The sequence below is a fragment of the Taudactylus pleione genome, unplaced genomic scaffold (assembly GCF_031769625.1).
Source record: "Taudactylus pleione unplaced genomic scaffold, aTauple2 ptg000251l, whole genome shotgun sequence".
In the NCBI taxonomy this organism is placed as follows: domain Eukaryota; kingdom Metazoa; phylum Chordata; class Amphibia; order Anura; family Myobatrachidae; genus Taudactylus; species Taudactylus pleione.
The window spans coordinates 3,592,844-3,608,782 of NW_028284653.1; the positions used below are offsets into that span (position 1 = coordinate 3,592,844).

Here is a 15,939-nt window from a genome sequence, read left to right on the forward strand (position 1 = left end):
CACCCCCTCCTTTCCTGGACCATCCCTCCCCATCCATCTTGCCAACTCTGACATCCTTCTCCCCTGCATCTGGAGAGGAAGTCATGGCCCTCATCCAGTCCAACCCCTCCCCTTCCTGGATGTCCCAGCAGTTTATTAAACTTAATAGGATGCTACTAAAACCCTCAGGGTCCTCTACCCTTGTGTGCTTCTCCTAACTTATACTTTCATCTATCCCTCACTCCCCACTAAGGCACCTATCATTTGGTTGCTTACGCCCTGTTGCTTTTTTGTGTGTTATTATCGCTAATGCAGCAATGTATATAAACCTTGTCCTTTGCATTGTATTATACTGTAAGTCACTGGTTTCTTATTCACTTAATTATGTACTTTGTATAATAATAATATATGATGAAAGAGAAAAAGGAACTTCTGTTATTGTCATTTTACCTTGTATATCAAATAGTTTACAACCATTTTGTAGTCCTAAAATGTCTACTTTTATATTAAAATGTGTGTTTTGTAGTTTCTATTTGCCATAATTACATGTGGTTAGTATTGAACATACTCTTTCCTCAGGCTATGGCATGTGAAACAATCTGAATTGATCTCGGATTAATAGTCTTTTAACCTGTTTTATCATATACATATGTTTCAAAAGTATTATTGAACAGACTTTTTATTTTCTTTCAGGCTCGAGCCTCCTTTTCTCCTGTAATTCTTATTGGCACACACCTAGATGTATCTGATGAGAAACAGCGTAAAGCCTGCATAAGCAAAATAAAACTGGAGCTATGTAATCAGCGTGAGCTTCCCTGTGTTCAGGAATATCACTTTGTGAATGCCAATGAAGAGTCTGATGCTTTGGCAAGGCTTAGAAAATCTGTCATAAAAGAGTGTTTGAATTTCAAGGTAATTCTGTCTCAAAGACCTAGGTACTGACTTCTAGCATGCTAAACCATTAAATTTGGGTCTTTCAAATGTAAATAAGCATGGTTGGACGCTGCTAGGTTGTCCCAGTCTTAGATCTTCCAGAGTGAAGAACTGCAAATTCTAGGGGTCATGAATACCCCTTTCAGACATTCCGAGATTCCCGGGAATTTGGCCTGCCTCGGCCAAATTCCCAGGATGTCACGTAGGACTGAAAGGTACATACCTGGGAACACGTTCCTGGGTAGCAGACCCTCCAATCGACCAGGGAATTTCCCAGGACTTAAGCAAGGTAATTTCCCGGGACTTATGTCTGAATGGTTCTACCCGGGAATTTACTTCCGGGCTTCAGCAAACAGCTTGTGATTGTCCGGAAACGGCTGCCTGTTGATGACCTCATCAGCCGCAGCCGGAGAGGTGAGGACACACGCCACACATGGTGGGTAGAAATCTGCGCTACAAGGCTGATGCCATACATGCTGCAGAGAGACCCGCGCTGCAAGGATGAATTTGGTGCTGACAGGGGACAGAGGGCTTGTAAATACAGCAATGCCTTATGGGTGCGCCTCCCAGTCCCTTTATACCAAGCCCCCACCTTTACATGACCTCATTAATGTGTGCCAGCAACACGTCCACTTAAAATCGCAAAACTGATTTTCTGAATAAAACTCTGAAAAACCCTGCTCATGTCTGAATGGTGCTACCCGGGTCTGAGCACGAAATTTCCCGGGTCGAATGTCTGAAAGGGGTGTAAGCGTGATAGGTAAGAGCAACCAGAAGCTTAACCGTCACTATTCTAGTATACGAAACCTTGAAGCACTACATTAGAAGAGGAAGATATAAATCATTGAACATTGGCCCTCATTCAGAGCCGTACGCTCTGAGCAGAGCGCACGCTCTGCATGAGGGCCGGGCTCCATTTTCATGGAGCGTCCTCCTGGACGCTCGTATAGCTGTGGGTCACCACCCACAGGCTATACGAGCGTGCATTTTGATGGCCGCGATGGTCGTGACCATCGCGACCATCGAAATTGCGAGCCGGAGCCTGCGGTTGAGGTTTTCAACCGCAAGCTCCGGAGTGATTTTGGCTCTATCAGAGCCAAAATCACTCCCACTGACATCACTAGTGATGTCAGTGGGCCGGCTTCTGACGGGAGGCGTTCCCGTGGGAACGCCCCCGTCAGGGAGGCACGCCCCCGGCACGCCCACCAAAGGGGGCGTGCTGTCAATCAACATTGACAGCACGCCCCCTTTGATCGGACACAACGAGCGAAGGAAAGTCCTTCGCTCGTCGTGTCTGGCGCATGCGCACGACGGAGCTCCCTCCGTCGTGCGCATGCTCAGTGCAGACCATCGACCCACTTGCGAGCGGACAGCCGCTCGCGAGTGGGTCTGAATCAGGCCCATTGTCTTTAATAAAACACCAAACCTAAAATACAAGTTCATCATTAAGTAGATCTTCTAACATTCATATATAATCTAGTTGGCCAGATAAATTCAAACCAGCTCCCTACAGTATTATTCAATAACTTTTTACACAGAAAGTCTGTTCGTTAAATAGGAAAAAGGTTTCCCCTGTGGAACAATGGCTATGCTTTAGTTCAGATTAATCTTTTTAACAGTTATATATGCATGTGAATGTTTCTGGTATATCTACTGTGTCATGTCAAGCTATTGTTTGTTTTTTTTGATCCTAAGCCAAAACTTTAAACTGTTATGGGGACAGCATGGTGGCACAGTGAATAGTATTGTTGCCTTACAGCACCAAGGTGGGTTTGATTTAAACCATGGAGCTATCTTTGTGGAGTTTGTATGTTCTCTCCATGTTTACATTGGTAAACATGTACTGGGGTTTTCTCCTACAATTCAAAACCTAATGGTAAGTTAATTGGCTTCTGACAAATAAATTAACACTAATGTGTGTGTGTGTGTGTGTGTGTGTGTGTGTGTGTCCATTTGGTTTGGAGTATAGATTGTACGTTCTGCTAGAACAGAAATTAATGTGAAAAACTAAATATTCTATGTAAAGTGCTGCGTAATGTGTGTGCTATATAAATAACCATTAATAAAATATATTACCAAATTCCTATATCCCTATTTATTTATAGAATGTGAGCAGGCCCTCTATTGGTGCATACACACTGTCAGATTTCCCTGGTCGATTTGAACAATTACGATATCGATCATATCGTTCATATCGACCAGTTTCTGGCCCCTTCAAACGATGGTTGATGCGCGGGCACGGATTGTCAATATCCACCATCGCCTGTGCATGCAGGCCAACCTGGTCAATATCGACCAGGTTGGCCTGGTTACTGTAGGGACCCGCGATCGTTAATCACGGGTCGTTAAAGTTGGTGGGGGGTTGGTGCATGTGCTGGATGTTCGATATCGAACATGCAGGACGATCAGACAACGATCGTTATTTGATCGATCAGAAGTCTGACCGTGTGTATGCACCATTACTTTTCTGTTTGTTAGTACCCAGTCTCTATTTGTTATTGTATCCCACTTGTGAAGCGCAATGGAATATGCTAGTCCTATGTAAATAAATGTAATAATAACAATCATTATATTGCCATGATTATGCTGGATCTACTGACAAAGGTTTTGTTTCAATAGGACAAATGTGAGTCTCTGTATCTCATCCAGTTAATCTTTAGGTTTATTGCTATACTGCTGCTTATAGCAGTCTATACTCCTCCTGTATGAATGGAAATTAAATACATTGTTTTCTGACCAAAAGGAAAAAAATATCAGGTTTAGAATACATTATTTTCAGTATTGTAATACTCCTGAATACTTATTTTATGTTTAATCCATAATCTGCTTTTCTGGTCATTGTTTAGATCAGAGACCAACCAGTTCTCGGTCAACTGATTCCAGACAGTTACTTGGAGCTTGAGAAGAAAATTCAGATTGAGCGGAAGAATGTTCCACTGGAATTTCCAGTTATCAGCCACAAGAGGATGCTAGAAATTGTAACAGAAAACCATTTGCATTTGGATGAACAGGAACTACCATATGCAGTCCATTTTCTAAATGAATCTGGTATTACACTGTTTATTCTAATAATTTATTTTTTTGTGTTCTGGAATGTGTACTTTGCAGGGTTGACCATAAAAAGATTATTGTTAGTTGACTTAAAGGATACACGTCGTAACACTTCTAAGAACAGATGTTCATTGTTACTAACGTGTGACCTTTTCTTTAATGTCCTAATAATCCTAAAGTGCAAACAATCTAATGTGTAAAAACATTATGTAAAATACAAAATTATTTTGGCATGGTGCTTCTTAGCCAAAAGCTATCAGTATTTAATATTGCAAGTATGAGTTTGAGAGAGAATCAAGATGACCACTTAATTCAATGTGTGTGTTTTAAATAGAGTACCCTTTTGCTGCTGAGGGTTTTCCCATCCCTGTGGTAAACTAAATTTTCTGAGTTTGCACTTGTCACATTTCAACATCAATATCCCTATTTTGTATTTTTTTTATGCAGTACCTACACAAATTGTATGTTTTATTTTTTTTTTTTTTATATAGGTGTGGATGTTATTAGAAAACTATTAGGGGGAAATTAACTAAGAATCGCGTTTGGTCGATTTGGCCAAAATCTTTGATAAAGGTGCAATTTTGCAATCTGGAATTTAATAATGGTCAAATTGTATGGATAATGCATGTCAAACATGACTTTGCAAACCAAATAACATCAAAGCACCATCGAAGCAAACATTGTCAAAATAACATTGCCCGGTGCAAATCACAAATTTACTAATGCTGGGTACACACTGGCAGATATATTGGCCAATATATCGGGTGCCTGTCTGCCAGTGTGTACCTGCGATATGTCTGTGAACGATGTAGTTCAGACATATCACGTTCGCTCTGCTGCACAGCCGATGCCCAATATATCTGCAGATATATTGGGGAATCGTGCTGTGTGTACGGGCGGTCTACCGACTGCTTGTACACAAAATCAATGCACTGGTTTTAAAAATCGTGTTGAGATGAGAAAATCATTTTAATTAGCCCAACTCAATCAGGATGCTTCTAAAAGCCCACAAATTCAGATGCAGCACTCTTTCTAGTCAAAAGCATGGCTGAGGCAGGATATTTTGTTCTGTGTGCACAGGCGCTTGTTTCATATGGTCTGCACCAGCTGACTGAAAGGGCCCAGGAGCAATTTTGGCCAACTTGGATTATGGGCCTGATTCAGAGCCGGACACTCTGACCAGAGCGCTCACTCTGAATCAGGGCCCTCCTCCATGAAAATGGAGCGTCCTCCTGGATGCTCGTATAGCTGTGGGTGACCATCACGACCATCGGGCTTGCGACGAGACCCTGCGGTAGGGTCTCGCTGCCTCAAGCCCAGGAGTGATTTTGGCTCTATCAGAGCCAAAGTCACTCCCACCGACATAATTACTGATGTCAGTGGGGCCGGACTCAGACTGTAGGCGTTCCCATGGGAACGCCTCCGTCTGGCCGCCACGCCCCCGGCACGCCCACCAAAGGGGGTGTGCTGTCAGTCACCATCGACAGCACGCCCCCTTTGGTGCGAGACCCCGAGCGACGTATTTCTCGTTGCTCGCCGGGTCTCGCGCATGCGCACGACGGAGCTCCCTCCATCATGCGCATGTGCAGTCTAACAACATCGACCCGCTAGCGAGCGAACTTTGCTCGCGAGCGGGTCTGAATGACCCCCTATGTTTGCAAATTACTTACTTTTGCTCTGAATTCACATGTGCATTTGGGGGGTGTGAGTTTTGTCATATTACCCATTTGCGAATTCATTTGCGATGAACCTGATCTCGTACACGCCATAACACGACTAGTTACACCATCGAATGACCACGCTAGAAAACACAATTCTTGCTAAATGTGCGTTTTGATGCAAAAAACATTATGGCAATATGGTGTGACAATGGATCGCATCCCAACAAGATTCTTAGTAAATTTTCCCCTTAGTCTTTTTGCTGCTTCTAACATGTTTATTGTAATAAAAATGGCCATAAAGTGTGTTTTTTACTTTAAAATTACAAGAAAGTGAACTAAAAGCATAGACGAACAAGGCCTACCATTGTTTAACCTGTAAAATCTGCATTAAATGAAGGGCCTTTTTTTTTGTTTTTGACACAAGATGGAAGAATCTGGACAGTAGATCCCATTCTCCCTCCCCCATCTGTGGAAAATGTTACTTTTTGTATACTGTTTTAGTTATTACCTGGTGATCACCACCAGACAATAAAGGGTTACAATGTATGAGAGAGGGGACTCAAACAAAGATGCCTCCATGTGTGTTGGGGCCAGCATGAAACTGAATTTTTCCATAGCGCAGGGGCCACTTCATTTGAAAGTGAAGACTCCCTTCTTTTAAATGTGGCTGCTCCTATATGTACCAAATGGCTTTATGTGGGTAATAGGGAACATAGTACCCTCTGCTATATTAAAAACGTATGTTTTCCGTAGTGCAGGGTAATAATGTCTTGTGATCGCATATGATCATCAGACTGTATTTGCTTGAGGGTAACATCATATGAAAGATGGGATTCCTCTCTGTCAAATATGAGATCACCTTAATTATTGGAAGCCAGATTGAGGGAGATGGTCCCCTATCTGTGGACTCAATTATTTTTCTCTACTGTAGAGGTTATTGTCTGGTGATCACTAGACTTTAGCTTTTAATGGGACACCTATTTTGTAAGATTAGTAATTCCCTCTTTCAATTGAGTTGTCCTCCATGGGCTCATGATTATCTATAATGGGGTCACTGTTACTAGAGATATCTACATAGTGGCAAACTGTTCTACTACTTCCTGTAGTAATTCCTAACTTAAAAGAGCTTTTAGTGCAGAAAGTCAAAAGAAATTGTAGTCACGGTGTATAGTGTAGTATTAGCATAGTAGTAGAAGGCAGTGCCATGAGAAGATGGATTGGAGGCAACAAGGACTGCAAGTTGGGAGTAAGGAATGGAGATGAAATATTGCACATTGGAAGCAGAATGGAATGGAGGTCATAATTTGGCACGTTGAGAGAGATGTGGTGAAGAGTGTGTTTAATAGCAGTAAATTTGGTTCTTTGTAAATTTGTGCATTTTAGTGCTGATTCAGAGCTTAGGAGCAAAGCAAGAAAAAGCAAGTAAATGCACTTTGGCTAAACCATGCTGCACTGCAGGTGGGGCAGATTTAAAATATGCCGAGAGATTTATATTTGAGAGGAACTTGTCCAAACTTCAATCTAAATTTTCAGTGTAAAGCTGCCCAGCTTTTGTGGGGTAGATGCAACAGCAGCCAGTATTCACCCTGCATGCAAAGAAATGTAATTGCACTCCTTGCAGTGCAACATGGTTTGTCCAGGTGCAAAGTTACTCAGAATCTGCCCTTATATCTGTGACTGTGAGTAGGCAAATGTCAGCAGCTATACAAGATTGCTGTTGTTGAGTGTGAACACATTTGTTTTGATCCTTGTTATTGACTTCATGTTTATTTTATATTTTGATAGGGGTATTATTGCACTTTGAGGACCCAGCTCTTCAACTTCAAGACCTTTATTTTGTTGACCCTCAGTGGCTCTGTAAAATAATGGCACAGGTTGTATGTTTGTTTATATTACGTTTTATACTTTAATTTAAATATGCAGGCCACTTAGTAAGCAGAAGAATTTTGTAGTTACAAAATGTTCAAAATACAATATATAGGTACTCTTCATAAGTTATTGTCAGTAGAACTCCTTTATTTCTACAGAGAATTGTATACCTACAGTCATGACTGGTGTAGCGCAGATTTAATTCTTGTGATCTGATGTGTGCTCTCTGCTGGCAACATACTTTGGTGTCAATGCAGAGTTGAGCACGGGATGTAGTCGGCATCCCAACGGTTAGGATCCTGGTGGTCAGAATCCCGGCAGCAGTCTAAATCTCTGTTCCAGAATCCCGATTGCTGACATCCCGATGGCGAGTATTAGGGTTAGGCACTAGGGGGAGTGTTAGGCTGTCAGAGGGGAGGGTTAGGGTATTAGGCTGCGAGAAAGGTGGGTTAGGGGGAGGATAAGGGTTAGGGTTAATTACGAAATTCTATTGGTATTCTGACCATCGGCATCCTGACCGCTGGGATCCCATTCCCAACCTGTTGAGCGCATGTCCGTTTTTGTGGACGGATCTTGCTTTTACAGTGCGAATGCTCTGTAGCCAAGTACACACATTGGTGGGTGATTTGAAGTCTTAAATGACTCATTTGCATCTCTGCTTACGGCTGAGGGGCGTAACCTGCCAAATAAAGGGGCTTGCTAGCTGTTTACTCATGTACCTGTGGAATTACGTGCTATGCAGAGCTGTGTGTACAGTATATCTAGATAGATCAATCTGTTTTGATACAGATCTCTTGCAGCAAGCATAGAGATGGTGCAAGTGAGTACTGATAATGATGATGTCAGTGAAATTAAGAGAATAGATAGGGGGCGGTAAGGGCGAACAACCACATTTTCAATGTGGATGCATTTCAATAGCTCCTTTGTGACTTACTGAACATGGTGCTTACCTTTGTAACAGATTTTGCATTATGTGTGTGTTCATTATGTAAATTAAATGGCAAATGAATATAGAAGTGCAATCTCTTCTCATTGCAGTCATGTGGCTAAATGTGTTTTTTCTTTCCTCCTTTTTCTTTAGATTTTGACAGTGAAAGTTGATGGGAGTCATAGATATCCTAAAGGGATTATCCATTGTACAGATGTGGAGAAATTCCTTTTCAAGAAAAGGAAGTTTCCTAAAAATTATGTGTCACAGTACTTTAAGCTTTTGGAAAAGTTTCAAATAGCTTTACCCCTTGGTGAGGAGCATCTTCTCATTCCAAGCAGGTATCTGCACAAACACTATCAATATTGACGTTTTCACTCATTTGTGATTGAATTTGTCAGCACAAATGAAGATCTGCTTGATTTTGGAAAAACTGTATTTTGTCCAAATTGTTAATTCACATGAATGGCCAAATGTTATGTGATCTTTCACCATCCAGACTAGGCATCATTTGTTACTCTGTTATTATGGTTGTCTAATTAGTGCGAGCACACAAACTTGGTATCACTGTCTGTCTGACAGCATTTGTAGTCAGGGATGATCAACATGCAAGTATAGCAGCAAAAACATGAAAACTTTTTGAGTCCAATGAAATCTCAGGTGCCACCTTAAAAAAGAACTCCTTTCTGAAACCAAAATTACAGTGTAAAATTCTCTCCCACTAACTAACAGAACTGAAGTCGGTCTGGTGTCTTGGACCCCCTCTGTTTCTCAGATGTACACCCCACTTATTCCTCAAACTATCAGTTCTTCTGCTTGAGAAAACCAGACGAATTAGCAATTTTTCCACCTTAGTGCTCTTCTATTTTATTTGGCAGAGCATTTTCTTAACAACGCTTGAACCATTTCCTAAAAATACATTTGCAAATTGTGACAGGATGGGTTTACTTTGCCACTCTGTATTTGGCGAGGGGTTTTACATGATTATGCTGGGTGTCGGGACCCGATTGAGCGCAATGCCTCTGGTAAATATAAATCAGAGTTGCAATACAATGCAGCTGGCAGAATGTCATCTGAACCTGATTGGACCACCAGGGTGAACTTTAAATGCATTTGCTATAACTTTAGTTTTCTGTCTTCAATAACAATTTATACAAGCAATCTGTTCTAACCACAATTTTTTTTAATTTAACTGTAAAGTTGCCATTGCTCTGGACATAACACTTTAACATGTACTGGAACACACATGGAGTGTGGGGGAAGGTGAGGCCATGTGATAATCTGCAAACATACTAGAGACTCCCCTTCAGATGTATCAGACCGACTATAAAATTGACAGATAAATACACAAGTTGAGCTTCTTTAATTTGGTACAACTGAAAGAGTAATTGACATCGACTTGTGTCCTGTAAATGTTTTTGTTTTTTCGATATATAATTTGTTGTTTACAGCTGTTCAAAATCATCTCAGGAAATATTGTGTTTTTGTAGCTTATCAGACCATCGACCAGTCATTGAATTACCTCATTGTGAAAATTCAGAGGTCATCATACGATTGTATGAAATGTCATATTTTCCCATGGGTTTCTGGTCCAGGCTTATCAACAGACTTCTAGAAGTTTCCCCATACATGTTGTGTGGCAGAGGTCAGTAGTCTTCCTTTTTCTGTCTTGATGACTTCTTTTAAAGCTGTGATTTATAATGTTTTAACTTGCATATAATAGGTCAGAGAGACCACAAAAATGTCCAAGCTTATAGGTAAATATTCTCTTTAAAAATCCTTTATTTCTGGTTTTACACCTAAGGATATCTTGAATACTTATACAGACGGAGCAGGGTTATTTGAGTCAAAAATGCAGTGCTCGTACAGACACCTCAGCACTCGGATATATATTACAGCACTTACTGTGCTGTCATGTACAGCATCTTGCTGTGCCTAAAACGTTCTCTTTTTATAGCAGGATTGTGTGTTCTAAAAAAAAATACCCTTTCTACTTTCTAAGTGTGTAACAGGTTTCTTTTTTAAAATTTTTCCAGTAATTTTTTTCTATGGAAGTTCCCCTGTTGCATGTTTTGACTTTCTTCATGTATCACATTAGAACGAGCGCAACGCCCTAACCGAATGTACTGGAGGCAAGGAATCTACCTAAACTGGTCTCCAGAAGCTTACTGTTTGGTGGAGTCTACAAGTCTACAAAGTAACCCAAACAATTTCTTGAAAATCACTGTTCCATCAGGCAGGAAAGGTAAATGATGCTCCTTTTTGACCGTTGTATGTATTTATTATTATTATTAATAATATTTTTTATATTTATATAGGGCATACTTATTATTTTGCATTACACAGTCAAAGAGGAACACTGGGTGTTAATAGAGTGGTAAAAGGGCCCTACTTGCAAGCTTACAAGCCAGTGGCGGAACTAGAGAGTGGTGGGCCCAGGTACAAGAATATGCTTTGCCCCCCCCCCCCCCCTTTCCTGGCACCTTGCACCACAACATTTTTTCACCACCCATTACTCCACCCCAGTAATTAAATCCAGTGTCTGTCCTGCTGCCCAGCCTTGTTTTCTCACCACCCCTCACTGCCCCCCCAGTCAGTAAATCCAGTCTGTCCAGCTCGAGTGTGTCAGCCTCGTTCTCCCCCCCAGCCCGTCAGCCTCATTCTCACTCCATCCCCAGCATGTCTCTGCCTCGTTCTTCCCCCCCAGCGTGTGTCAGCCACGTTCTTCCCCCCCAGCGTGTGTCTCAGCCTCTTTCCCCCAGCGTGTGTCAGCCTCTTTCCCCCCCAGCGTGTGTCAGCCTCTTTCCCCCCCAGAGTGTGTCAGCCTCTTTCCCCCCCAGCGTGTGTCAGCCTCTTTCCCCCCCAGCGTGTGTCAGCCTCTTTCCCCCCCAGCGTGTGTCAGCCTCTTTCCCCCCCAGCGTGTGTCAGCCTCTTTCCCCCCCAGCGTGTGTCAGCCTCTTTCCCCCCCAGTGTGTGTCAGCCTCTTTCCCCCCCAGCGTGTGTCAGCCTCTTTCCCCCCCAGCGTGTGTCAGCCTCTTTCCCCCCCAGCGTGTGTCAGCCTCTTTCCCCCCCAGCGTGTGTCAGCCTCTTTCCCCCCCAGCGTGTGTCAGCCTCTTTCCCCCCCAGCGTGTGTCAGCCTCTTTCCCCCCCAGCGTGTGTCAGCCTCTTTCCCCCCCAGCGTGTGTCAGCCTCTTTCCCCCCCAGCGTGTGTCAGCCTCTTTCCCCCCCAGCGTGTGTCAGCCTCTTTCCCCCCCAGCGTGTGTCAGCCTCTTTCCCCCCCAGCGTGTGTCAGCCTCTTTCCCCCCCAGTGTGTGTCAGCCTCTTCCCCCCAGTGTGTGTCAGCCTCTTTCCCCCCCAGCGTGTGTCAGCCTCTTTCCCCCCCAGCGTGTGTCAGCCTCTTCCCCCCCCAGCGTGTGTCAGCCTCTTTCCCCCCAGCGTGTGTCAGCCTCTTTCCCCCCCAGCGTGTGTCAGCCTCTTTCCCCCCAGCGTGTGTCAGCCTCTTTCCCCCCAGCGTGTGTCAGCCTCTTTCCCCCCAGCGTGTCAGCCTCTGTCCCCCCTAGCGTGTGTCAACCTCTTTCCACCCTAGCGTGTGTCAGCCTCTTTCACCCCTAGCGTGTGTCAGCCTCTTTCCCCCTAGCGTGTGTGAGCCTCTTTCCCCCTAGCGTGTGTGAGCCTCTTTCCCCCCTAGCGTTTGTCAGCCTCTTTCCCCCCTAGCGTTTGTCAGCCTCTTTCCCCCCTAGCCTGTGTCAGCCTCTTTCCCCCCCTAGCCTGTGTCAGCCTCTTTCCCCCCCTAGCCTGTGTCAGCCTCTTTCCCCCCCTAGCCTGTGTCAGCCTCTTTCCCCCCCTAGCCTGTGTCAGCCTCTTTCCCCCCCTAGCCTGTGTCAGCCTCTTTCCCCCCTAGCCTGTGTCAGCCTCTTTCCCCCCTAGCCTGTGTCAGCCTCTTTCCCCCCAAGCGTGTGTCAGCCTCTTTCCCCCCAAGCGTGTGTCAGCCTCTTTCCCCCCCAGCGTATGTCAGCTGTGTCAGCCTCTCCCCCCCAGCATGTGTGCCAGCCTCTACCCCCCCAGCGTGTTTGTCAGCCTCTTCTCCCCCCCTAGCATGTGTGTCAGCCTCTTCCTCCCCCCCCAACATGTGTGTGTCAGCCTCTTCTCCCCCCCAGCATGTGTGTCAGCTTCTTTCTCTCCCCACCAGTGTGTGTGTCAGCCTCTTTCTCTCTCTCCCCCCAAACCACCACCACTTACCTACCTTATTTGCTTCTTCCTCTTCGGCTCCTCTCGATCCCTTCCAGCAGCCCGGCCCCTTGTTATGACACAGCGCACGTGATGTCATGACGTCACGCGTGCTGTGTCATAACAGGGGGCCGGGCCGCGGCGGGTGTCCATCTTGTTGGAGCCAGAGCGGCCAAAGCGGGCTCGCTTCGGCTCCAACCATTTCATTAATGGGGACCAGGTTGGCAGGCAGTGGTGCTGTCGGATGCAGGCGGCCATGGGAACCTGCACCACAGCGGGCCCCGATGCAAGGCACCAGCTGCACCGCCGCTAGTTCCGCCCCTGTTACAAACTTTCATATGTATGAACTCTTCCGCTTGGTATTCTCAACATACATTAGCAGGCAAAAAAAGTGTTATCAAGTGGTTAAAGGCAGAGACTCAAAGCAATTCATATAACTTTATACATCATGATAATACCTATATTTAGTGCTTTGGGAAAGGGGTAAAGGACTAGTTATTATTCTTATTGCATTATGTGATTATTTAGGGTATGAATTCCTGATGTAGCACAGAAAAATAAAAGTAGTAATAAAACCGTCACGGGACATGAATAAAGCCGACAATCCTATTGTTGTAGAAACTCTGTAAAAGCAAATGCTTTGCTAAAACTAAACAGTCACCAATATTCTGCTGAATGTATTTTAGTTAGAATTATATAGCACTTTGGTTTTCTTGTAAGGTATAAAATAGCCAAACTACACACCATATGACTTTAGACATATTTTCGAGAGGATATTAAATATTTACATCTTTATTAAGTACATCTAAATGTAAAAAAATGTTGTTTTTTTTTATAAAAATGAGTCACTTTTCACAGAAACCTCTGAGGCAGTGGAGGTGATGGTGTTGGGGGTCCGGCCCACCTGAACCCATCTGAAAACTCCACCAGACTTGAGAAATGTATGGTCCGAGAGTGTAAAAGCCAAATGTAGGGGTACTGGAAAGATGTTAGAAAAATGCTGGAGGAACATTAAAATGTGAGGTCCACAGTCCCCATTCTCTTAGAGGAGCCATGCAGAATACTAGTTATGTATTCCATAAAATGTATGTGCCAGACTTCGATTATAATCTCCCATATATGCAGGGTTTCAGTTCGTTTCCAATATGCCACCAGCTGACATGCAACCGTCAAAAGTATATGTCTAATTAATTTATGTTGATTATGACTGTCGTCTGGGTTGCTCAGTGGCAAGAGAAAGTATTTGGGGCTTAGAGGCACACTCAAGCCTATTATGGAATTAACAAAATAGCTAATCTTATTCTAAAAGGGTTTGAACTTTGGGCAACACCACTGTGTATGCTGAAATGTTTTTACGTCTGTACCACATCTCCACCACAAACTAGAGATCTCTGAGATAATTGTATTCAGTTTATACAGAAAATATCACCTGTAGAGATTTATAAGCATATTACTTTATACACAAATGGAGCTTTTTACTACTTAAGTACGTATATCTCCCTAGTCTTCATTATCTACAGCTTCCCCCTAGGTCATCCTCCTATGCCTGCTTATGTGTATTTCTCAGAGCTGACCCAGACCGCTGGAGTTCTGCATTCTGGGTGAAGACAAGATCCTTAGTGCCAGCACCACTCAGGGCCAGTGATTCACAAGTAGTTAAAGATCTGTCTGCCAGTTCATTTTTAACTGTAGAGTAAAAATGTCATAATTAAAGATATTGGTAAAATGTTTGTGTGAAATTTGTCCTACACTTCTGCAAATGTGGGGGACAGCTGACCCAGGGTAATGTCATTTAGCACTCTGATCCCCCCCCAAATAGCCGGGTTCTAAATAGAGACGGGTTACACCAAGGCCAGAATTCTGGATTGTTAAATATTGGAACTGTTGGACTTGGGTGGGGAGCGATTTAAAAAACGGCGATTAGCAAAGTCCCAGATAGCCAATATGTGCAATATGACTAGATGGCATGCAGAGGACCCAGGGAGTGCCAGTTGGGGTAGACCAATTCCATTCCTAGCGCTCCTGTCTGTTGTTGCCCACACTCTCTCTGATTTTGGCTGGTTCCATAAGACACACTGAGCAAGCCTGGTTGCTATGCAATAGAATTTTACATTTGGGACACTCAAATCTCCCTCCACTGTGGACCTCTGTAAATGTTTACTTCTCACTCTATAGTGGTTGTTTGACTATATGAATTGGGAGGTAATATTTTGTAGATATCTAAAAAAACATATGCGGGAACCCTCACAGGAAGGGTTTGAAATAAGTAGATCAATTGCGGTAATAAATTAATCTGGACAGCATAGACCTATCCAATCCATGAAATATAATGCCCACTCTAGATCAATATCTGCCTTAAATTGCGCTAGTAGCTTGAAAAAGTTGGTAACAAGTCTTTGTAATGTTGACTCCCAAATATTTAATCTGGCGCAGATGCCACTGGGAATGATAGTTTTGTGCCAGTGTGTGTTTAACATCCCCTGACATATAGAAGTCTAAGATCTCTGTGTTTTTCTAATTTTGTACACAGAGTGTCTCCAATCTCTTTAAATAAGTGGGGAAGTAAGGAGATTGGATCCGCTATTGTCAATAGGACTTTGTCATTGTATAACGTCATCTTATGCTCTACACCACCCACCTTGATTGATTTGTGTGGATTGGCCCAAACCCTTGTCACCAACGGTTCCATAACCAGCAAAAAACATTAAAGGGACAAAGGGTATCCCTGCCGGGTGCCGTTAATGGTTGTTTTTACATGGTTAATGCATTTTTCTGTCTTTTTTGTGTTCGTGATAAATGGGCATTCATTATTATGTATTCATTTTATTTAGGTTGCATTCTATTGGGACAGGTTGTGGATCATATTGATTCTCTAATGGAGGAATGGTTTCCTGGTTTGCTGGAAACTGACATATCTGGAGAATTTGAAACATTGTTGAAAAAGTGGGTGTTATACAGTTTCAATGATAACCAAGAGCACAAAAAAATACTTATATCTGATCTGCTAGTGAAAGCTGAAGAAGGTAAGTCTTTATTAATATACAGTATGTAAGTAGTGTGAATTTGCATGTTTGTGTGTGAGGTGTACATAAAGATATATTAGTGCAATAATAAAATCCTCTTATTCTAACTTCACATGCTGCATTCTCACAGATGTATCAGACAATTGGCCTAACCTGTCCATGTAAATAACTTCAATGTTTGATAATGACAAGATCATTATCAGGGTTATTGGAAAATGTGTCTGAAAGACCAGTGCTGTTGGCCTGGGCATGCAGCCATCTTCTGACC

At 43.3% G+C, this 15,939-nt stretch overlaps 1 protein-coding gene across 1 annotated transcript in view; it reads left to right on the plus strand.

Annotated features, from left to right (window-relative positions):
* Positions 1-15,939, plus strand: part of LRRK2 (leucine rich repeat kinase 2) — a 247,136-nt gene that overhangs the window by 148,496 nt on the left and 82,701 nt on the right. The window contains exons 32-38 of the mRNA XM_088480191.1: positions 673-891; positions 3,759-3,960; positions 7,410-7,498; positions 8,575-8,762; positions 9,912-10,066; positions 10,520-10,666; positions 15,480-15,671. Of these exons, the coding sequence (XP_088336317.1) occupies positions 673-891; positions 3,759-3,960; positions 7,410-7,498; positions 8,575-8,762; positions 9,912-10,066; positions 10,520-10,666; positions 15,480-15,671 (1,192 nt within the window). The remainder of the gene's footprint in view (positions 1-672; positions 892-3,758; positions 3,961-7,409; positions 7,499-8,574; positions 8,763-9,911; positions 10,067-10,519; positions 10,667-15,479; positions 15,672-15,939) is intronic.